The following is a 24,379-nucleotide window of genomic DNA, read 5'->3' on the forward strand; positions in this document are numbered from 1 at the left end:
AGTAGTGGATAAGCTGTGATCTAATTTTTCACAGACAGGTGTTGTAGTAATACGTTAAAAGACACGTGAGTTGCATGTGGTTCTCATACTAAAAGTAACACATTCGATTATTTTCAAAAATTTATTATTTAGCTAATATCTATTATTTACCACGTGATTTTAGACGGATGAAGTGTTTAATGGCATTATATGCACGTTTTACTTCATTTAGATTTACCAATTTAAATTATGTGCATAATCTCATGATATGTGTTGAACATTATAAAAAAATATAATATCTATAGATGTTATTTTATTCTCAATTAATATGAAAGTAACTTTCGCACAATTCAATTTTTCTTCAAAAGCATTTTCAAATCTAATATTACTAAACTCGAATAAGATTTAGTTCACTTGGATTACTCTCACATTTTTCTCTTTTTAAAATTTTTTTTTTCATAAAAGACGTTATACATTAATTGACCATTGAAGCGGCTCATCCCGTCAAAGGTCAAATAGCCGAAAGCAATAATCGTTCTATATTAGAACGGCCGAGGACTTGGCAATTCTCGGATAGTTAATACATTGAAGGATTTGGTTATGATAAGGTTTAGAGTTGTGATAAGGTTTAGAGTCATGATAAGGTTTAGAGTCATGATAAAGTTAAAATTATGATAAGATTTAGAATTATGATAAGGTTTAGAGTTAGTTGAGATAATATTTATTATTCATACAATCTGTATCCAACTCAACCACTGGTATATACTATATAAATGTATTCTATACAAAAATACAAAGAATACATAGAATTCTCAATACTATAAATCTTCTATATGCCATAAAGGCTTTACAGCAAATTCTTCTCTTTTCTTTTACATTTTTCTCATATTGTTCTTCCTTCTGTTCATACCAGTAATTGCTAACACTGAGTAATCTCTTATTTCAACTACTATTAGATCCACATCATCTATTTCCAACACTGAGCAATCTCTTGTTTCAACCACTATCGGCTCCACATCATCTATTCCCAATATTCAGATTCCAAACATCACTCAATTTATTACCATTAAACTCACTTCGGCTAATTATTTGCTATGGCATGCACAAATCATGCCTCTTCTTCATGGATACAGATTGGCTTCTCATGTCGATGGTACTGTTATTGCAGCAGATCGGTTTTTATCCACTGGCGAACCAAATCCCACATTTATGGATTGGTTCTGTCACGATCAGATCGTTCGTAGCTGGATCAATTGTTCCGTTTCTGAATCTATTCTTCATCAGATCACTCGTTGCACCACTGCCAAGGATGCCTGGGACAAGCTCACTGTAATCTATTCCGCCGGTGCTAAAACGCGGATTCAGCAGCTGCGTAAACAACTCAAGCATCTGCAATGAGGTAATGATTCTATTGACAATTACATGCGCAAAGCGAAATCGTATTATGATCAGCTTTGTGCATTAGAAGGATCTATTATCGAGGAAAATCTTGTGTGCGATATTTTGGAAGGATTGGGTTCGGATTATCGTCCTTTTACGCATGCTATAGAAGCACGAAATACTCAGATTACTTTTGATGAGTTGTATGCATTACTACTCAGTGAAGAATCCCAATTGAAGTTTGATTCTCTCACTCTTAATTCTGTCGTTCCTACTACCAGGGGCGGAGGGAAGGTACGGCAAGGGGGGCACGTGCAGTACCGGCGACCGAAAAATGCTTTGAAGGGGGATGAAGGTGCCGCAGCGGCGCAGCCGGTGCCCTACCAAAGGGAAGCTCCTGGCTCCGCCACTGCCTACTACTGCTCACTATGCAAATTTTGGGCGAGGCAGTAGAGGGCGTGGCCGTGGTTACCGTGGGCGTGGTGGACAGTCATCATACCAAGGACGCGGTTTTGGGCAGTCTAGTTATGCTTCTGGTCGTGGCACTTCTACTTTAACATGTTTTAATTGCAATAGAACAGGAGATGTTTCAAGACAATGTCCCTCACCTCGCACCAATCCTCAAGCCAATGTAGCCAAAACTCAAACTGAACCTCTTGGACTGTGGACTCCGGTGCAAATTATCATCTAGCAGCTAATCAGGAAACTATAGCTCATCCTATTCCTGTCAATGATGCCACCGCTCTCACAATTGCCAATGGTAAAACACTTCCTATCTTATCTCGTGGTTCTTCAATTACTTCTATTAATGGTCATAATTTTCGTTTGAATGATGTCCTTTATTCACCTGCTATCACTAATAATTTAATGTCAGTTTCTACTTTTACCTCACAAAATAACACTTCAATTGAATTTTTCTCTGACAAATATTTTGTGAAGGATATCCCCACGAATCAGGTATTATACCAAGGCCCGAGTGACAATGGCCTTTATCTCTTTCCTTTGCAACAAGTTTGGTCATTCTCTTCAAAAGCTTTCCTAGCAACAGTTTCCTTATGGCATGAGTGGCTAGGACATGCAAATTTTCGAGTTGTTCATGATGTTCTTAGATCTAATAATATTTTTTTTGTTTCTAGTAATAAATTTCATCATTGTCATGCTTGTAATGTGAGTAAATCACATAAATTACCGTTTGTTAATTCTCTTTATTGTGCTAAACAGTCTCTTGAACTCATTTGTTCTGACGTTTGGGGTTCTGCCCCTGTTGTTTCTGTTGATAGTTTTCGTTATTATGTGATTTTCTATGATCATTTTAGTAAGTATTGCTGGTTATATTTTCTTAAACAAAAATTTGATGTCTTATCTGTCTTTGTTCAATTTCGGTGTTTAGTGGAAAAATATTTTGGATTACCTATCAAAAACTTTCAATTGGATTGGGGAGGAGAATTTCGGTCTTTGTTCAATTACTTGAAACAACATGGGATTTCACAAAGGGTTTCTTGTCCTCACACTCCTGAACAAAATGGATGTGCAGAATGAAAGCATAGACATATTGTTGAGTTAGGCCGATCTCTATTACATCATGCTTCAGTTCCTTACAATTACTGGACCTATGCCTTCAATAATGCTACCTATACAATAAATAGATTGCCCTCTTCATCCAATAACAAACGCACTCCCTATGAAATTTTATTTCATGAGAAACCTACTTATGATGAATTGCGTGTGTTTGGTTCATTGTGTTATCCTTGGTTGAAACCTTATTCATCTCACAAATTTGCTCCTAAGTCTTCTTGTTGTATTTTTCTTGGCTATAGTAAACTTCATAAAGGGCATACTTGTCTTGAAATTTCTTCTGGTCGTCTTTTTATCTCACGCCATGTCTTATTTTTTGAGTAGGAGTTTCCTTTTAAGAAGTTGGATGATAATGGTACTACCTCAGTGGTTGAAGTGAGTCCTACGTCTATTCCATTACCATCCATTCCACCTTTGTCAAATACACAACTTGGTATCCTAGGAGCAGCTCCAAAACGCAACTTACAAACCTCTCCTAGACGTCAAAATGACGCTGCTTCCATTACTCCAGCCCTTATCCAAAACGAAGCCACAACTGACACAAGTCAGGCCCACATATCAAGCCCATCACCTATGCACACCGTATCACTAAATACTAACCAAATCGAGCTGATCAATTTTCGTCATGTTCCTTTGCACGTTAAGACACATTCCATGGTGACTAGACAGCAAACGGGCAAGCTCAAACCGCAAACTCCATGGTCTCCAAAGTTAAATAATGTGACTGCTTCTTTCTCAGTACCTAGTTGCTATACTCAAGCTGTCAAAGATCCAAATTGGCGTGATGCCATGATTCAAGAGCTTAATGCTTTAATTCAAGCTGGAACTTGGGAATTCGTCCCTCGGGACAAGGCACAGAATATAGTTAGTTGTAAATGGGTGTTCAGAGTTAAACAGAAATCTGATGGCAGTATTGATAGATATAAGGCTCGCCTTATTGCTAAAGGATATCATCAACGTCCCAGCATTGATTACTTTGAAACCTTTTCACCAGTTGTCAAACCAACTACTATTCAAATAATTTTGTCATTAGCCGTCTCAAATGGTTGGTTAATAAAACAATTAGATGTTTCTAATGCTTTTCTACATGGAGATTTGGATGATGAAGTTTATATGGAACAGCCTCCAGGTTTCACTGATACATCTAAACCAGATCATGTTTGTCGTCTATGCCGTTCACTATACGGTCTTCGTCAAGCTCCACGTCAGTGGTATAAATGTCTATTCTCAGTCTTAATCAATTAAGGATTTCGAGTCTCTCCTGCCGATTCTTCTCTATTTGGCTATGACAAGAACAATATCAAGTTGTTTATCCTTATGTATGTGGACGATATTATCATGACCCGTACATGCAGTCATACTTTAAATCATATTATTTCCTCTCTCAAATCTGAGTTCCTGTGGAAAGATTTGGGCACATTGGAGTATTTCCTTGGTATGGAGGCAACTTGGACCGCTGATGGACTTTTGTTAACTCAACAAAAGTATATCCTTGACTTGCTTCACAAAGCACAGATGAGAGACTGCAAGGGAATCTCCACACCAGCAACTCCAAAAGATAAGATGTCTACTATACAAAGCCGTCCAATGAGTGATCCCACGTTATATCGGAGTATAGTAGGTGGATTACAATACTTGAGTTTAACCCGACCCGAGGTCTGTTATTCAGTTCACAAGGTTTCTCAGTTTCTTCATGCACCTACTGAGGATAATTAGTGTTCGGTTAAGCGTATATTGAGGTATCTCAAGCACACTGTTGGTCATGGTCTTTACATCTCCAAATTGGCAAATACAGATTTGAATATATATACTGATGCTGATTGGGCGAGTGACATTGATGATCGCAAGTCTACCACAGGTTATGCTATTTTCATGGGCACAAATCTCATATCTTGGAATTCCAAGAAACAACAAACAGTTGCTCGTTCATCAACAGAGGCTGAATATCGAGCTATTGGTCTTGCTGTCACTAAATTAACTTGGATTCAGTCAATGTTGCGTGATATTACTTTCCATTCCACCAAAACTCCCAACTTGTGGTGTGATAATATTGGCGCAACATATCTTTCTATCAATCCTATTTTCCATGCTCGGACGAAGCACTTGGAAGTCGATTTTCATTTTGTTCGTGATAAGGTGCAAAAGAATGAAGTCAAAGTACAGTTTATTTGCTCTAAAGATCAATTAGCTGACATTCTGACTAAACCATTATCTAAAATACGGCATCAAACTCTAATGCAACATTTAACAATTCGTCCTGTCCCTATAACGCACGAATTGAGGGGGCGTGCTAAGGCTTAGAGTTGTGATAAAGTTTAGAGTCATGATAAGGTTAGAGTTGTGATAAGATTTAGAGTTGGTTGAGATAATATTTGTTATTCATACAATCTGTATCCAACTCAACCACTGGTATATATTATATAAATGTATTCTATACAGAAATATAAAGAATACATAGAATTCTCAATACCATAAATCTTCTATAGGTTATTAGTTACAAGCCGGATATTTTATTTTTGATGGAAACAAAAACTCTTAGTTTTCGTATGAAATTTTTTCGTAATTTTTTACATTTTGACGGTTGCTTCCCAGTTAATAGACAAGGATTGTGAATAGACCTTTCGTTAATGTGAAAGAGTTATGTGTTTGTTTCTGTGGTTGGCTTTTCTTTAAATTTTATTGATTCGGTTGTTTCGGAAGGTAATGTTCAATGGAGGTTTATTGATTATTATGGATTTTCGGAATCGCAACTACGACGTCGGTCTTGAAATCTTATTCAAGTTTTATCTCGTCAAAACTCTCTTCCGTGGTTTTGTTCGGAAGACTTTAATGATTTATGCTCGAGAGATGAGAAAGCAGAAGGAACAATTTTGCCAAATTATCTTATGTAGGTGTTTAGACAGTCACTTGAGAAGCATATTTGTCAAATTATTTTATGTAGGAGTTTGATTTTAAATGATTATAAATTTTTGTTAGATTCTAGAACTAATATTTTTATTAGATGGGTTCGTCATAATTTTACTCTCATTTCTCATATTTTGGTTAAAAAATTTATTAGATATAATCAATTTTCTCCTTGGGATGATATCCACTTGATGAAATTTTATTAATATAATAAGTAGATTTGCTGAAGTATAATTTTTTAATAAACAATTATGTAGTTGTGCTCGTTTAATTAAAAGAATACATATACTCAAATTAGAAATAACACCATGGTTATGGCCTGCCATTTGGTCACATAAAGCAGGGTTTAAGACTAAGCAAACATGAAGCTGACCGATTGATATCAACATAAAAAATTTCTTCCTACATTTACAAAAGCATTTTCAAATATCATTGCTGACTAAGCATTATTTTTTTTCGGTTCAAAGATAAAACTATTTATCATGAAATTGCTTGATCCTGAAAACAGATACTTCAGATCAATGTTAATTGCCTGACAGGGGACAAGGGGATCTTGATGAGGTGTCGGTCTCCAATATGCATGAAGAGCTGTTAAGGAGGTAATGAAAATGGTTCGTGCTAAAGTATTCAGGGGCTGTAAAATGCCATTCAGAAAATTGTTGCCAAACCAGAGCGAGCATCTCTCAATGATGGCAGAAGAGAAATGGGAGTAATTTACGCCTCAGAACTTGACGACTCTGTCAGACATGTGGTCGCAGATGCGGCTGGAGTGGAAGAGCTTCAATGGGCAAACAAGAAAAAGAAAAATTTAGTAGTGCCGGGATGGACAAAAAAGCCTTTGAAAATTCTGGCATAGGGGAACGAAGATCGAAGAACAAACCATGTCTGTATGTGGAAGAATTATGCATGACTACTAATTTTTTTCGCTTTAACAGCATTTCAGAAGATGTGTATGGTTGCTGTTGTCGACATCCATGGTTGACAAATAAGGGGAATGAAACAGGAAAGAACAATATCTGTTGATAAATGGGAAAGAGAAGTATCTATTAAAACTAGGCCTAGTTTCGTCAGCTTATGAAATTGATTTACTTCAATTTAGAAAGATTTCTAATTCTTATCATTCAAGCACCAAACATTAACTTTTTAATTATGCTCTGAGTAAATCAGACAATTCAACCATACAAAAAAAAAGAAAAGAAATATATGAACTAATTAACTTTTTAACGAAGATAACGGTACACAGTTAAATTAAAGCCTTTCCAGAATAATTTCTCCATGGCAGATACGATACTAGCAGAAGAAATTCTGGTTTTTCTTCTACAAGATATTCATAACATGTAAATTTTTACTAGTAAGATTTAAATCCACCATCTACAACCAAATTATGGCCGGTAATAAACTCTGAATCCTCACAAGCAAGAAACAACACAGCATCCGCCACATGCTTCACCTTCATCACACCTTTCAACCAATAACTCGATTCAAAAGTCTTCTCCGCTTCAACGATTCCCTTCCCCACCATATTAGATAGCAGAGGCGTCGCCACCGGCCCCGGCGACACACAGTTCACTCGTATCCCATGCTTACCCAGCTGCATACTCGCTGATCTCGCCAATCCCAGCACTGCACACTTGGACATTACATAATCTGTGCACCTGTCTCCGCCTGTCCTCGCCGCAATGCTCGCCGTGCATATGATGCTACCCTTTACTCCGCCCTCCACCATCGCCTGCGCTGCGTGCTTTAGACTTGCTGCGACGCCACCCACGTTCACGGCGAAGAGTTTCTCATATGCAGCGATATCGAAGTCCAGGACAGTCTGAGTGCAAGGGCTGGCGATACCCGCGTTGCAGAACATGACATCGAGGTGACCGTATAGTTTGACGGTGGATTCCACCAGAGACTTGACCTGGTTCTCATCAGTTACATCACAGTGGATGTAGGTAGAGCGGAAGGTGCCGATGGTTTCAGCAAGTTTTTGTCCCTTTTCGTCCTGGACATCAGCTATCACTACTGCTCGTGCCCCGTGCTCGGCAAAGAGAAGCGCGGTGGCCTCACCGATGCCGCTAGCACCGCCAGTGATGATGGCCACCTTGTCATGAAGCTTATTCATGGAGGCTGTGGTATTAGCAATTTGCAATTTGCAGGATGAAAATGGGGATAGAATTGTAGAAAAGCACCCGAAATCTGCTTTTTCAAGCGAACTTGTCGGCTATGGTCATCTTCTAGGTAGTGTTTGGCTAGGAAAAAGAGTTGAAGGATGGAAAAGAGCAGAGGAAAGAAATTAAAGGAAGGACTCTGCAAACAGAACAAAGGAATAGTAATTGAAAAAAAAAAAGAAAAGAAAAGATGTTTTTTCTTTCCTTCCCTTAATCGTGTTGTCCTGCATACTGCTCACTAGATGTTGTTTAATTAATTTACTTCACGCGCATGAGTCAGATGATTTGACAGCTCAACGGTTGAATAACATATTCGGAATTGTGGTCAAATGATATAAAAAAATTTAAAGAAACCATTAATCTATAAATTGACAAATGTGATATTTAAATTTATATAATTATGTCGTATATTATTTTTAAATTTGTATATTTATATTAAATAATATAATTTTTTATTTTTATTTTTATATTTAATTAATATATTTATAATAAATAAAATTTATTATTTTTATTATTATTATAATTTATATATAATTTTTAATTTTTTGTTATTACTATTAGTATGTAATTTTTTATTATTACTATTAGTATATAATTTTTTAAATTTTTATCATTATTATTAGTATGTAATTTCTTAATTTTCTACAATTTTTTTAATATAATATATTAATCGTAATAAAATAAAATTTTAATATATATATATATATATTTTAATAATAAATAAATTATAAAAATTATTAATAGTTGTTATTACATATTTTTCATGTCTAATATGAATAATAATAAATATATGAGAGATTATCAAATATATTATAACTCGTATAATTATATTATATGGTACAATAATTTTTTATATATTTTTAATTTTATTTTTATATAAAATAATAATTAATATATATATATATATATATATATATATATATATATATATATATTAAATATAATTTATTACTTTTATCATTATTAATGTAAGATCGTTAAATTTCCTAAGATAATTTATTATATTGATTGTTACTAACCTTTTATTTTTTTTACATAACATATTGATAATATTGTAATAAAAATTTATTTTATTATTAAAATTTATTATATTTTTATTTTAATAATCAATATAATATTAAAAATATATTTATAAAATTTATAATATATTAATAATATTGTAATAAAAATTTTATTGTATTTTATTATTAAAAAATTATTATATTTTTTATTTTAATAATCAATTTAATATTAAAAATATATTTATAAAATTTAGATAATTATCGTATAAAAAGATGTTTACATAATAAATTAAATCACTACTTTTTTTATTTCTTTTTTAATGATGTGTAACTGTCATTCTGCATATGCACTCTCTGCTATCGCCACGCTGGCCGTATATTATTATATTCTTTCCATTTAATTTCATCCTGCGCAGGAGGGTTAAAGGGATAAATGAGGTTAAACCTCCTACGTATAGACTCAAGTTCGGTCTGATTCCTCAACACAAATTCTAGACTTATATATAGCAGACCTAACTATTGAACTTTAATAGAGTTGAGATTTGAGCTTTCCTACACGGGCCTGGCTTAAACAAGGATGCCTAAGGCCCAATATCATAGGTTGAGATTCTTTGATTCAAGTAATTCCTTTGCCCCACCATTACTACCATGGCTATCAACCACAATAAAAGCTTAATAAATTTTATTTTCTTAAAAATATAAATTTTTAAATAAAATCTGTTATTAAATATTAATAATATATAATAGCAAATATTAAAATTTTTAATGTTCTTTGACAATTAAATTTGTTAACGTATGATTTTGTACTTCATTAATTTTTAAAGTCTTTAAATTTTTTATTCTAAAATTAAAAATTTCTCCTACGCAGTCATATACTTTGTTTGATGACAATAAATTGTATATTTAATTAATAGTTCAATAATTTCAAGTTTATGAACTTATATATAAAAAAGAAAATATTTTATACAAATGGTGAATTCATAAAAAAAAATATTATATTAAATAATTTTATATTATTCTACATAATAGTAATATAAAATATTTTAATACTCATACAACATGCAAGCAAATTCTATAAAAGGTTTTCCTCTCGAAATCACTGGTTCAGTTGACTTCCCGATTTTAAAATATTTTGGTTCGAAGTATTTTCAGTTCGGTCGCACATCAAAAATTTTAAAAATTACATGATAATCGCTGGGTCTCTTTCTATTTCAAGTCGGGCCAGAGCCCATAATAGCAAAGGTCGGCCCAAAGCTCGGAGCACCTCAAGGAAAGCCTGTCCACAGCAATCAACCAGACCTGAAGACATCAGTCGACCTGAGCCATTTTCTGAGCCCAGAACCTACTGTGTTGAAGCCAACCCTGTGATGGGACTCAAGGATGGACACCAGGCCTGGTCTTTTCGCAGCCCTTCTTGCACGCACTCTGGGGAAATTAAATGACCGCCTAACATGAGTAAGGGGAACTGACACCACTATGGTATGTGAGACAGACGTTCTTATAGTAGAAACTGTTAGACGTCATTGGTCAGAAAAAGAAAAAGGTAGAGGAGCACCCATCCCTCATACTAAACTTATCAAACCATTGAAAATCCTATTTTCTGGATCTCAGAACATCTCTACACATTTCAACATATAGCTTCTTAAGATTCAGGTTAATTTATAATACACTTTATTTAGTTTATATAGTAAAAAAATTATTGGGAACTAAATTTTTTTAAAAAAGGAAGAAAATAATTTTTGAACCCACCTTTAATAAATTGTTCCAGCCTGGTCTGGTTCATAAACCAAAGCCATTTAACCAATTCAGAACCTGAATTTGACTAGTCCAGTTCACGGTTCGAACGGTAGAGTAACAAGAGAGAGTGAAGCTCATAATTGAAACCCATGATAGGTATGTGAGCCTTCATTCAACTTGAAGCAGAAGCGTAAGCAAACATGAAAATTCAAGAGATGCAAGAGCAACACAAAAAGGATTTACAGGCCTCAAATATCATAAAACTTAGTTGAGAATGTTAATAATTAATACATCTAGCTGGCTGTATACATATTAAGTAGCAGTTACACACACTGAATGCTTTCATGTCATTCAAGAATAATCTGAATGAGACTCATAGAAATCACTTGGGCAAGGAGACATCACCTCTTGCTCTAGCAACTGCCATACCTGGTTCATCGTCGGCCGGTCATCGGGGTTTGCATCCGTGCATCTTGTTGCTATTTCGAGAATGGCTTCCACAGTTTCCATATCTGCATCAGTGCACCTTTTATCTACCACATCTTCTAACCTATTTTCTCTTAATAATGTGTTCATCTGCATCAGTTAAAACAAGGATTACAAGGTGTTGTCTGAACAGAAGGAAAGAAAATCTTTGAAGTGAAGTGCTTACCCAACCAACAACATTTAAGCCTCTCTTTACAAAAGCTGGATCTGTAGGCCTTTTACCAGTTACAATCTCTAGCAAGAGAACTCCAAAGCTATAGACGTCTGATTTTTCAGTGGCCCTCCCACTTTGGAGATACTCTGTTGTAAGCATAAATGGTGGAAATCAATAAGTAGGATGTAAATTTTATTCTCAGGAAATTTGTAGGACTTATGACAGAGTTCAAGCTTAAGTTGGCTAAGTTTCAGCAGGACACACATCTCTTTAGTGTCTCAACTGTTCAAAGTTGCTCGTCGGAGGTGTATTTTTCAGGCAATCTTAGATGAACTATTACTATATCTCAGATCAATAAGATCTTATTTTTGTGATAAATAGGGATAAATATAGTGATAATTTAATTTTTTCACTGTAGTAAAAAGAATGCAGGAAGATGAAAAAAGCTATATAGAAACTCCAGATGTTACATTTAGCAAATGAATGAAAAGGAAAAAAAACCACACCTGGTGCCAAATAACCAAAAGTGCCAGCAACTACAGTTGTGACATGGGCATCCTCATCTACCAAAAGTTTGGCAAGACCAAAGTCAGAGACATGTGGCTCCAAATTTTCATCAAGGAGAATATTGCTGGATTTTATGTCACGGTGGACTATCTTTGGGCTGCAGTCATGGTGCAAGTATGCAATGCCTCTTGCAGAACCTAAGGCAATTCTTAAACGAGCACTCCACTTCAACGGTTGTTCTTGGCCATGTTCTGAAAGGAAGTAATAAAACAAAAACAAAGGAAATTCTTCTTTAAGAATCACCATTAAGATTCTCAGATCAACATATGCTGCATTTTTTTGGATAAACCATAAAAGTGCGGCATAGAAGCATAGTGCAAACCCTCAAACGATCGTCTTAAACATTGAAAGTTGAAACCACTAGATTGAATACCAAATAATCAAGCATACCATGCAAAATGTCATCTAAACTGCCCATGGCAAGATAATCATAGATAAGAAGCTTTGACATTGGAAGCCTGCAGTAACCTCTCAGGTTCACTAAATTTATGTGCTTGATGCTACCCAAGATTTCTAACTCCCTCTCAAATACTTGATCTGATCCTTCCCGACTCCTGTCAATCCTTTTTACAGCAAATGTTCCACAATCATTCATCACCATCCGGTATACAGTACCAAATCCTCCCGACCCTACAACATCCTCCTGATCAAGAGACTCCAGCTTTTCTATGATCTCAGATGAAGCATAAGGCAGGTCACCATGGAAAGTAATAAGCTTTGCACCTTTTAAAAAATGGAAGAATTAGTGACAAAAATGAAAAGGTGAAAATACAAAATGTTTGAACGGTGATTGTGCTTACTTGCTTCTTGGTCAACTTGCTTTTTCACTTCTGTGTATTTCTTAGCGGCTCTTTCCTTCTTTGATAACAACCAAATCCAGAGGAACGCAAGAAGCACAGCTACTGTTAGGGCCATTGTGGCCATTACTCCAATAAGAACCCCTTTTATGTAATGAGAGGGTCGTTTTGTAGGAACTGCAAAAAACCCCAGTATTAATCTTCTCACAATCGACAGTCCCAGAAATGTACTAATGTACTAAGAAACTTGCCTTCTGCTTCATCACTTGCAGCATGTGGAAGCACCACAGGAAATCCCATTGAGGTTCGACATGGCTTGTGCACTTGTCTACCACAAAGATCTAAATTGCCAATAAACCTAACCGCAAGAAAGCAGAATTCAAATGTGAGCATACCCTCAAGGTTCTAAATTTTTAATCATCCATCTCTATTTATTTTAAATTCATAGAACACCACTATATCAGTTGTGAACACACTTCTCTCCGGTGGCAGGATGGCAACCAAACCAAGTGCCATGCAGTTCTGCTATCCCACCACAAGACAATATAATGGACTTATTGGAATCCTCTACAAGCAGGTGTCATTATCACTTTCAAATGTTATTTTTCAATATATTTCAATAATGCTGTCATAATTCTGAATGAGCATGGTTCAGACTATTCACATCATATATATCAGCATGCTACAAAGTATAAGGTACCAAAGATGCACATCATTACATATGCTACTATTTTTGAAACCAAGTATAGCACCAAGCAGGCTTGAAATTAATCAGGTCATTACGGGCACTTACGAGCTGTTCCCAAAAGTACTTAGAGCTCCAAAATCCGGGATTTCACCAGAGAAAAAGTTGGTGGACAAGTTCCTGAAAAGTACAAGAGTAGAGAATTAACACACCATCTGATCTCCTTGCCATGGCATGAAATCCCAATTTCAAAAGTTCCAAATTTAAATAGCAATAACTCTGTATGAACTTACAGGTGGCGCAAACCTGTAAGACGGCCAATAGATGAAGGTATGGCACCTTTTAGCATATTGCTTGACAAGTCCCTAAATTCAATGGTTGATTGTCAAGAATATCCAGAAGTAATAACAAGGATAAAAATGAAAGCTTCAAGGAGAACCAAATAATACATATAATCCATATAGAAAGTCCATTGATTGAATTATTAACAAACGATGAACAAGTGTAGGGAGCAATTTGGGCTCTGCTTTGCACTCTGCAAAGAGGCTGTTTCCGTGACTCAAACCCATGACCTCAGGTGACAAGTGGAGTAACTACGGTTACAGCAAACCACCTCTGGTTGAATTATCAATACAGTAGAAAATATATGTGCATTAATAATTCAAGCAAAGGAAGAAAGAACCAGCGATCTTACAGTATAGTGAGATGAGAGAGGTTGCCAATATCTGATGGTATGCCTCCTTGGAGATAATTAGCCCTCAAGTACCTACAAGTTGCCAATTGCAGATGAGGGAAAATTAAGCATTGCATAAAAAAGAAAGGAGGGATCCTTATTTTTTCTTACATTGCTTTAAGCTCAGTACAATTGGTGATTTCATTAGGAATGATCCCATGTAAACTGTTTTGGTGAAGTGCCCTATTTGGACAAAAAGAAAGGAAAAAAAAAAAGGAAATTCATTAAGAGGATAAGCTTTAGCACATTTGCAGGTCACATTGAGTCAGAAAAGAAGATATGGGGCATTAAATATTTGAACTCACAGCCTGTGTAGTCTACTGAGTTTCCCGATACTAGGAGATATAATCCCTCCCAATTGCAAATAAGGAAGGTTTCTGAATAACCCAATAAAAAAGACATTATTAAAACAAAAGGAATTGAACTTCAAACAGCAATGTAGATCCAAATAGGAGATGAGAGAAATTAGTACAAGTATAACATACATTGAACTGACTCTTTGATCATGGGGATGGCAAGAAATACCAGTCCACTTGCAAGGAGATTCATCAGTAGCTCGCCAGTTACCTAGTATATTTCTGCTGTCATTCAATGCGTTCTTGATTTCTAACAATGTCAGACCTGCAAGAACAAAATTAAAATAAGCAAAGTAGATCTAAGCTTTAACCTGGTCTGGTTGCCATGGTGGAAAAAATTTCAACACATAAAACTCCACAGTCCTCATCAAAACTCTTCTTTTTTTTTTTGTGTTCTCGTTTCCTTTTCCTCCATTTTCTAGGCAGACAAACGGGTTTAATGAAAAAGTTTGTTTCTTTTGATGGGAGAAGATAAAAGGGTCGCCCTTCTTACCGTCTTCAGTGAGAGCAAGAGAGAAAGCACCGAAAAGGGTTGCAATATAAACTAAAGAAAAGCCCAAAACAAAGAAAGCTATTTTCATCTCTCCTTCAAAACAGGTGTTCAATTTCTGGGTAGAGTATTCTTTGTGCAGCAAGCCACTGCACACCGAATGGTGGCAAACCAAGCTAGAGAGAACTCAAATAAGAAAATAGAAAGATGAAATGGACTACAATGATAACCACTGTGGGAGGAGGTTATGATGGTGTGGAATTAGCAATGAGAAATTTTTTTTAATAATAATAATTTGAAGCCCAAGGGGGAGAGAGAGAGAGAGGGAACATTTCTCTCTCTCTCATATTTTATGAGCAGAGTGAAAGACAGACTTTTTTCAAAGTGGTATGGAAAGTTGTGCAGAAAGAAGTAGCCGTTGTCCAATAAAATTCAAACAGAGTAGTCAAAGAATACTCTCGCATGTAGGTGAAAATTATGAAACTCACTGCTGAGGAGGATCAAGATAAATAAGAAAATTGCAGAGTGAATACGTGTCAATTTTATATAGAGAGTAGTTAAATTATATATTCGTGAGGATGTTTTGTTTTTAGTTTCACCTGACAAAGACTGAGTCGCATTGACTCTTGTCTGACAAGTAGAGAGATTTCAAGGCACAAAGCGAGGTATGTCCTTTTATGAGTGTAGTGAGCTCACTCGCTATTGTAGCGTCTGAAGTTCCACTGCTTGATAAAAGGAAACTTAAAGAAAATTTAGTAATCAAGCCATCCATGCCTAGAGACAAAAAGATGCTAAAAAAAAGATGGAGCTATCATTATTTTGCTTTTCTATGCTTTTACCATTGTCCTTTTTCAATTTTGCATCACCTGTTACCAATTAAATAAAGCATTAAAATGTTTTTAAAAAAAATTACAATTATATTTTATTATTTATTCTTAATTTTTTCTAAGTTAATTCTGTGCCTACACTTCCAACAATACTCATCAAATAAATAAATAAATAAAAATTATTCCTTCTAAATTAATGATACAACAGAGATGTAATAAGCATAAGGTTGGAATTTCTTGAATTCCCAATCCCCTTAAAGAAAGCCCTTTGATTCGATTTATATTAATTACAATTACAATTATGACTAATTGTGCAGGGCCTAAAATATTATTATTTATATTAAATAATAATATTGGTTGAATTAATTAAGTTAGGGTCAAATAATGTCTGAACAAAAACCCATAATCATTACTTTATATAGTTCTAATATAGACATGATGACAGGCTTTATTCAATTCAAGTGTGCAATTCAAGCAAACTGGTGGTTATTTTGTTGGTTGAGGCCCTCAAAATCATCATCACATGCACTATTATAATTTTATAATTTTATGAAAATCAGTCTGTTTCTCAATAAGGGAAAATGAGGACATGACAGCCATGCGAGGCTGTACACGAGCAGCAGCTGGTTGATGGCATGGGACAGCAACTTCTGAGCCTGTGATGGGCTTGTACATGAACTACTACCAGGCCATTTCAGCCCATAATATGCACGTTGGGCCACTGCAAACTAAGTTTATCCTCCAATTGCAGCACAAATTTATTCATCTCACCATCATAGCTAATGCCCTTATATTAACAAATCTATGAGATTGCTTTAAAGTTTCTAGGATGGCTTATGATCGATGAAATTATAAGGATACGGAGGATTATGTCAGATTATTTAATTATTTGTGAACAAGGGTGCATGTGTATTGAATACACTGAATTATCTCCATTAATATAAACTAAACATTTAAAAAAATTAAATTTATAATTTAATTTTTAAATATTATTATTATTAATAAATCAATCTCTATATTTTTAGAAATATATTAAAATATTATTATCTTTTCTCTCCGTCAACGAAATAGTCATTTTATCACCATTAAAAATATAACAAAATATCAAATTATTCTTCATCATCGTCTTCTTCTTCTTCTACTTTTCTTCTCCTCCTTCTCCTTCGATTCTTCTTCTTTTGTTTTTTCTTTTGTTTTTTTCTTTTTTTTTTTTTGCTTCATCATCTTTTTTGTTTTTTTAAAAAAAGAGAAAAAAAGACTATTTCATTAATAGAAAAAAAGTGATAGAATATTTTAATAGATCTAAAAAAATAAAAATATTTTAATAAATCTTAAAAAAAATAAAAATATTTTAATAAATTTTTAAAAATTTAAAAATTATCTTATTAATAATGACAATATTTAAAAACTAAATAAAATAATTTATTTAAGAATAAAATTAAATTTTAAAAATTTTCTAAAAAATTATTTTATTGTCGAAAAGAAAAGTTAAAAATATTTTAATATATTTCTGAATATAGAGTCAATACTAAGAGATTCCCCTAAAAAAACAATTTATTCATGGCTAAACGTAGTTCCAGTAGTGGTCCGTTCTTTGGCTATTACTTGATATTCTACTAAATCTCAGTAACGGCACAACTTTGAGACAATAGATGAGAAGTGAAAACAGCAATTTTATCACTTAATTATCCAAAACTGGAAAAGTTCTAACTCCAGAGAGTAGCATAGCATAATTACCCACCTATCATATGTAGAGTAGTACATAAATAAAAAGACCAACAGCCATAACCTTTACTAATATAGACACAAAATGGCAAAAAACATGAGACCTCCCCCTCTTGTGGGCATCAGAAGGCAAAAGACGTAGATAACTAAGGAACGAAAATACAGAAAGAATTTGAGGATGCACTCTTTTAGATGGTGGAACTCATGAAACGCTGTAGGGCATTGTCGTTTCAAGATAACTCGTAGGTGAGTGCTGCTTACAGGTCTCTAATCTAGGAAGCAGTAACGCAAGTCGCTTATTGTTGTTGTACACCAAGTAGTTCTCACACAGTGTATGCTTGTTGAATTGTGTCTATGTCCAGGCCCTTCAGTCTCACCACTGATTCTACGTGACCCTTCAGCGTATGAAGTTCCCTCAATCTGCAACCAAATATGATAAATCACAAAGAGCACCGTTTATGCTTCCAATGAACCATTGCAGATGACAAGGTCACAAATAATTGCATAAGTGACAGCTTGCTATATCACTGCATACCTTGCAATTTCAGCTCTCCTTTTAGCTTCTTCAGCCATCTGATTGAGTTCAGTGAAATGGGTTCGCTCTGTAAACATCTTGGTGTCTGGTGGTTGCAAGCCATGCAATGTTCTCTGTGCATGTGCCCACTGAAGCTCTCGTTGTTCCTTACCGAAATCCTTTTGCCTTGTGAAAGCAATCTGCAAAAGAAAAGAGAGAGAGAGATAGAGAAGGAATTCCATCGTCAGAACTCCACAAATATATATGCACACACCCCAAAAGACAGTAGAAACAAAGACTCCGATCTAAGTAGCCAGAAAGCCAGATGTAATTCTTACCCTTTGCTCGATAACAAGATCCCAGGCCCTACCACTCAAAGCATAGCGTATAAAGAACTTGATGAAGTCAAGTGGGATGTAAAAGATGATGTTATAAAGCCATATTACACCTGCCCAACCCCAACCAATCCCTTCAATTGCAGCAAAACTCCAATTTGCATAGACTGCAATCAAAGTAGCAATCTGCACAAAATAAAAAGGCAAACATAAATATCCCTTCCAGGCTACGATAATTGGCAAAAAATGGGGTAGACCACTGATTTACCAGCTGAGCAACCAAAAAAGCCACAACGAGTAGTAATCCAGGGCGTTCAACGTAAGACCAACTTCGAGACCGAGTTACAAAAATTAGGGCCTGACTGATAGTGCTCACTTGCAAGTAAATTGCTGATGCAAGCTTTCTGAAGTCATCATGAGCTGTTTTCTCCAGAGTTGATACTCCAAATACCCTCTGGAAAATTAAGAGGCAATTATAATCGACAATGGAGTAGTCTACCACAAATCCACCAATAATAGCTAAAATAAAACAGTTATTGATCCTGGAGTAGTCCATTACAATTTACAAGTTCTCTACCAACATCTTAAGTCTAAAGTACAACATAAAGCATGCTGATAACACATGACAGAAAACTAAATTGAATAAAAGACAGACAAAAATGTGCATTCTCACAACCTATGGTACTTGCAGATTTTTATAGCCCAATCAAATCTTGTCACCCTAGTCCTCAAAGTTGGTTATGAAAAATATTTGAAAAAAAAAAAAAAAAAAGAGAATTGCAACAAGCTAGAAAAGCATAAGATATACATAATGCATTCAAATTTTAGAAAGTCGGCTCAAATTATTACTTTTCACAGGCAAATATACTGTCCATGACTACATGTTGCAAGAAATTTAATAACTTAAAATGCAGAAGGCATCCAATCCTACTGGGAAGAAGTCCGTCTTATATGCTGCCCAAAAGAAGATGACTGTCATCATTGCCAGGTAACTTCCAAGAACAATGCCAGTGGTAAAAATCTCTGCCAGCTTCCAGCTGTCTGGCAGAGGAGATGGTTTCACCCTATCCTTAGATATTGTCATAATGGTACCTGTAAATACTTGGTGTTAGTAAGTTCCAATAAGAAGAGTAGAGTTTGAAATACCTTGTGTGTATGTGTGCGCGCGTGTGCGTGTGCGTGTGAGAGAGAGAGAGAGAGAGAGACTAACCATCATTAAGAATAGCAATGATAAGCACCATAAAAGGTGGAAAATCAAACTGCCATATGAGGGCCAGCAGCATGAAACCAAGCTGCCACCAAACATGCCACCAGGACAAGTAAAAAATCATATAGATGATCTTCGTGCTGTATATGGATATTAATAAAATAAAAAACAGAGAGGCAGCAGTCTAGCTTACCACGATACGAATTGTAATGGAAACTGCATAGATCTGGCAAACAAAAGGAGGAATGGCAGGGTCAGCTAATAACCATAAAAGTTAAGCTGCCAATATCAGCTTATAAACTATATTATCTGGATAACATTATGACCAAGTACACCAACTATCCAGCATCAAAGCACTTGCAGTTTTAGTTCAATCCCTTCAATATAGGAATACATTACATCAGAACCAGATAGCTTACAGTGTAATTTTTCATCCTCTGGAAGATTGCTCGACTTGTCAAGACAGCACTAATGATAACACTAAGGCCAGGTTCTGTGAGGACAATATCCGAAGCACTACGAGCTGCATCAGTTGCATCAGCAACAGCAATCCCAATGTCAGCTTTCTTAAGAGCAGGAGCATCATTGACTCCATCACCAGTCATCCCACAAATGTGTTTTCTAGCTTGCAAGCGTTTTACTATCTCATATTTGTGCTCTAAAATAACACGACAATTCCATGAATGTCAGGAAACAAAATTGAACTCATTACTATGCAGTAAACCTAAATAAGAGACTATCAAAATCAGTCTCAGGAGAAGAAAATAAAGAGAAGTACCAGGGAAAACACCAGCAAAGCCATCAGCTTTCTCAATCAGTTCATCAATTGGTAAAGCAGAAATAGACTCATCCTTGTCTTGTCCTAGCAATGCAGATGAAGGATACATGTTGGTTCCCATTCCCAAACGACGTCCAGTTTCCTTCCCTATTGCCAGTTGGTCCCCTGAAGAAGCAAGAAGGCTTTTTAGAAAAATAAAAGGAGATGCTAACGATCATCTGAAATGGGACTGCTACATCCAGACACATTAAACAAAATTTGGGTGATGTTTGGGCTCTAGATTCACCAAACTAATCCAGTGCACAGCTAAGTCAGATGCATCACAGAATGCCATGCCATTGACATTATAAAAGAAAGGGCATGAAATGGTGCAGTACTTAGTACAATTAAGTACAAATAATATAATAATGTGGCTTGGTGCATAACCAACATAAGAAGTTAAATAAAAAAATACCATGTTACTTTAAATATCATAAAAACATGTGATGTTAAATAGTAATATCACATTATTATAAATTACACCAAACGATAAATGGCAAGGAGATTTGTGAGCTAAATTTACTTCCCAATATAAAAAGATATTGTGTTATGACTTATTTATGATTCTGCATATCTGGAAACATGGCTTCCAACTACAAAACAGAAACAAACCTGTAATCATTTTGACATTCACACCAAGATTCAAAGCCCTCCTTATAGTCTCAGCACTGTCATGCCTAGGTGGATCAAAGAGGGGCATGAGGCCAATGAACTGCCAAGGGCCTCCAGGACTTTCTTTCCTTCCTTCTGGAACTTCCTGTGTACTATGGTGTTAATACCTTATAAAAGCTGGTAAAAGTTAAAAAAATCAAATGATAGAATTCTATAATAAATATTGAAAGCACTGAAAGAGGATTGTAAAGGACACAAACAGGATCCCAATTACCTGGTATGCAACAGCAAGAGACCGCAAACCCCTCTCTGCAAACTTGTCAATGACAGCATGAACTCTTCGTTCAATATCTGACTTATTGCGAGCAAGATTTAGAATCTAAAACAACAGTACACAAGGGAATTAGAATTTGGACTTCCAATAGCATTGCACAACCAAAAATGCAGTGCAGACTTGCGGACATGTTACCTGCTCTGGGGCACCTTTGCTAACTCTATGCATTTTACCTTCACTATCAATGTAAGTCAAGGCTGTCCGCTTATCAGTTGGATTAAAAGGAAGGAAATGAACTTCTTGAATTCCAGCACGAGCCTTTTTTGGAAAAAGGAAACAAAATCAGACTAAAAAGAGGAAAGCAGGGAGGAAAAAGAAAAGAATAAAGCAGTACATTTTTCCAAATTAAATGGATAATGAGACATCAAACAGTGGCCAAAATATCACAAGAAACAATTAAGTTAATCTGTTGACTACCTCTTTTGGATCAGCCAGCATTCCAACAATGGCAGAATCAATTGCATCTTGATTCTCTGTTCTAGACGCTTGAGCTGCCATCAAAACAACAGTATCCGCATCTACTCCTTTAGCAAAAACCTGAAAAGGTTAAATTCAGATACAATTAAAACAAGAAATAACATTCTATAATAGATGCTGGAGCAATAGTATCCTCCAACCAACCTCAACAAGATTTTTGTCAACAGTGAGTTTGTTTAATGTCAGAGTTCCAGTCTTGTCACTGCAAAGCACATCCATGCCGGCCATCTCTTCAATTGCAGTCATTCTCTTTGTGATGGCACCCTGCACCACATTCAACATATTATCATAACTCATCCTAGTATAACCAAAAGCTATTGCTCCATAGTCAGCCAAAACATTTCCAAAAACCTAGCCAACCTGCTGAGATAACCTATGAGAACCAATAGCCATTGTCACTGACAGGACAGTTGGCATGGCAATTGGAATTCCTCCAATGAGAAGCACAAGAAGATTGTCAATTCCAGGACGATATTCTCGATCTTGAATTGGGTACATGACAATAATCTCTATTACCATCCCCACAGCAATTGAACATATGCAAAAATTCCCTATTGCAGTCAAGACCTGCACATTGAGTAACAAAGAAGAAATGATTTCAGAATAACGAGAATAAAGAACCAATTGACAAAGATTCTACTTTATTTCTATCTCCTTGCCTTTTGGAAGTGGCCAACTTGGTTTGTAGTATCCACAAGGTGAGCAGCCTTTCCAAAGAAGGTATGAACACCAGTGGCAATAACCACTGCTTCAATCTCTCCTTGCTTGCAAGTAGAACCAGAGTAAACACCATCTCCAGGTCCTTTTGTCACGGGAAGAGATTCACCAGTAAGTGCAGACTGCCAAACCAAAAGATAAGCAATTTCAGTAAAGAGACCAAGTCAACAGCAATTCAACAATCAATATCAAATACATGATAACGGCTCACTGACCTGGTCAATTTTCAGTGGATCACCTTCTAGTAAACGAGCATCAGCTGGAACAATATCTCCAAGTTTGATGCTAACAATATCACCAGGAACTAAAACAGCAGCATCCTGCTCACTCCACCTTCCATCTCGAAGAACCTTCAAAACAATAAACAGAGATGAAAAAAATTGAAAATTTAAGGTTTCAAGAAACAGGAAGCATATATATTCTTCATTGCAATCCGTAAGTTTCAATTTATTAAAATTTGAAAGCCCTTCAATCATATTTGCCTTTTTTTTTCCTGGTGTCGGATTCTCATTCAAATTGGTACACAAGCATACAATATAAAACGAAATAAAGTTTCTTAAATCTGACACCTTTGCTTTTGGAGCGAGACGAGCCATGAGAGCAGCAGCAGCGTTACCAGCATTGTTTTCCTCAATAAAACTGATAGTTGAGTTGATCAAAAGTAGAGTAATAATACCCACAAAATCTTGCCAATCTGGAGGTTTCCCCTGCAAAAAAAAAAAATTGCCAAAAAAGACCAATTCTACTAAGTCTAAAAGAAAATCATATTCCAACTTGAGAATCCCAAAGTGCTGTTACTTACTCCTCCATTTGCAAGAGCAATAGCCATAATAGCAGCTGCCTCCATCACCCATGACAAAGGATTCCACATGAACCCCAAAAACTTCAAGAATTTGCTCTCCTGAAACACACCCAGCAGATGAAGATCGATTGCAACAAGAAGTTCAAGGACTGAAACATTAAACAAAATAATAATGGGCTACATAGATGAAAAGAACTACCTGTTTCTCTTCAAGCTTGTTGTGGCCAAAAATTGTCAGCCTCTCTTCAGCAGCCTCAGTTGTGAGACCTTCTTTGCTACATCTCAGATTCTCAAACACTTCTTCGATGGGTATGTTTTCCTGCGCTCAAAAAAAAAACTCAATAGCTTTAACACAAAACACACCAAAAACAAAAGGCAACCAGAATCTAAATGGCCTCAAATTATGCTCAGATCTATTACCAAATCCACAGTTTCCTTCAAGACAGCCTCCAAAACTTCACCTTTGTCCCCCATCTTTTCCTATCTCCTTGAACTCTCTCACCAAAGCAAGTAAGCAACAGCCAAGATGAAATTTCACAGCACAACCTCCATCAATACGATAACTAAAACGACAGAAAACTTCAAATATTCAGTAAAATCAAGCGATTCCCAGTTAAAAAGACTTGATTTTGAGGCTGAATTAGAGTTCAGAGGGCCAAAACGAATACAAGCACCAACACCAGACTTGCAAATAGAAACAACAATGACAGAAACCAACCGGTGCGAGTAGGAGCAAAGAGTGTGCAAGTAACAGCCCAGAAGCTCTTTTTATTCTGGCATTTGCATTAAATAATCCAAAACGCATAAATAAAAACTAAAAGTTAAACTCTTATTTATATAAAGATCTCAACTTTTGCTCAACCCACTGCTACTTCACGCTTCCCATAGTTCTACCGGCCATTGGATTTCAGCTTCAAGGTAATTTTTGAAAATTTATAAAATTCTTTATTGTATTTAAATTATTATAATTTTCTAAAATTAATTCTAATAATTTTTATTAATATATTGA

General features: G+C 35.5%; 3 protein-coding genes across 3 annotated transcripts; all 3 read right to left on the reverse strand.

Moving 5' to 3' along the window:
* Positions 1–7,038: 7,038 nt before the first annotated feature.
* On the reverse strand, positions 7,039–8,217 carry LOC110617011 ((-)-isopiperitenol/(-)-carveol dehydrogenase, mitochondrial). Its single transcript, XM_021759588.2, has one exon. It carries the CDS (start codon positions 7,949–7,951, stop codon positions 7,187–7,189), a length of 765 nt encoding a protein of 254 aa, XP_021615280.1. The 5' UTR covers positions 7,952–8,217; the 3' UTR covers positions 7,039–7,186.
* A 2,734-nt stretch (positions 8,218–10,951) lies between these two features.
* LOC110616750 (LRR receptor-like serine/threonine-protein kinase FEI 2) lies at positions 10,952–15,356 on the reverse strand. Its single transcript, XM_021759232.2, has 13 exons — positions 15,007–15,356; positions 14,643–14,778; positions 14,463–14,534; positions 14,269–14,340; positions 14,119–14,190; positions 13,718–13,789; positions 13,533–13,604; positions 12,991–13,097; positions 12,743–12,916; positions 12,333–12,665; positions 11,882–12,133; positions 11,388–11,521; positions 10,952–11,311 (listed from the first exon to the last, which is right to left on the reverse strand). The coding sequence occupies exons 1-13, from the start codon at positions 15,092–15,094 to the stop codon at positions 11,087–11,089; spliced, it is 1,809 nt and encodes a 602-aa protein (XP_021614924.1). The 5' UTR covers positions 15,095–15,356; the 3' UTR covers positions 10,952–11,086.
* A 2,127-nt stretch (positions 15,357–17,483) lies between these two features.
* On the reverse strand, positions 17,484–24,174 carry LOC110616612 (ATPase 11, plasma membrane-type). The gene is made up of 21 exons (XM_021759037.2): positions 23,791–24,174; positions 23,570–23,689; positions 23,371–23,469; positions 23,138–23,275; positions 22,784–22,918; positions 22,511–22,690; positions 22,212–22,418; positions 21,996–22,115; positions 21,792–21,911; positions 21,510–21,632; positions 21,315–21,419; positions 21,041–21,185; positions 20,390–20,554; positions 20,031–20,269; positions 19,805–19,837; positions 19,615–19,696; positions 19,336–19,496; positions 18,673–18,858; positions 18,408–18,590; positions 18,091–18,269; positions 17,484–17,975 (listed from the first exon to the last, which is right to left on the reverse strand). Exons 1-21 carry the CDS (start codon positions 23,842–23,844, stop codon positions 17,879–17,881), a joined length of 2,871 nt encoding a protein of 956 aa, XP_021614729.1. The 5' UTR covers positions 23,845–24,174; the 3' UTR covers positions 17,484–17,878.
* Positions 24,175–24,379: the final 205 nt, after the last annotated feature.

This window comes from Manihot esculenta, chromosome 6 (assembly GCF_001659605.2).
Source record: "Manihot esculenta cultivar AM560-2 chromosome 6, M.esculenta_v8, whole genome shotgun sequence".
Taxonomy (NCBI): domain Eukaryota; kingdom Viridiplantae; phylum Streptophyta; class Magnoliopsida; order Malpighiales; family Euphorbiaceae; genus Manihot; species Manihot esculenta.

Coding starts and splice junctions, on each gene's coding strand:
- LOC110617011 (XM_021759588.2), bottom strand. CDS start 7,951: ATGAATAAGCTTCATGACAAGGTGGCCATCATCACTGGCGGTGCTAGC.
- LOC110616750 (XM_021759232.2), bottom strand. CDS start 15,094: ATGAAAATAGCTTTCTTTGTTTTGGGCTTTTCTTTAGTTTATATTGCA. Junction 14,535..14,642: donor GATCAAAGAGTCAGTTCAAT/GTATGTTATACT, acceptor TGGGTTATTCAG/AAACCTTCCTTATTTGCAAT. Junction 13,605..13,717: donor CTTACAGGTTTGCGCCACCT/GTAAGTTCATAC, acceptor TGTACTTTTCAG/GAACTTGTCCACCAACTTTT.
- LOC110616612 (XM_021759037.2), bottom strand. CDS start 23,844: ATGGGGGACAAAGGTGAAGTTTTGGAGGCTGTCTTGAAGGAAACTGTG. Junction 22,419..22,510: donor AAGTTGGCCACTTCCAAAAG/GCAAGGAGATAG, acceptor CTCAATGTGCAG/GTCTTGACTGCAATAGGGAA. Junction 21,420..21,509: donor GCAAAGGTGCCCCAGAGCAG/GTAACATGTCCG, acceptor CTGTTGTTTTAG/ATTCTAAATCTTGCTCGCAA.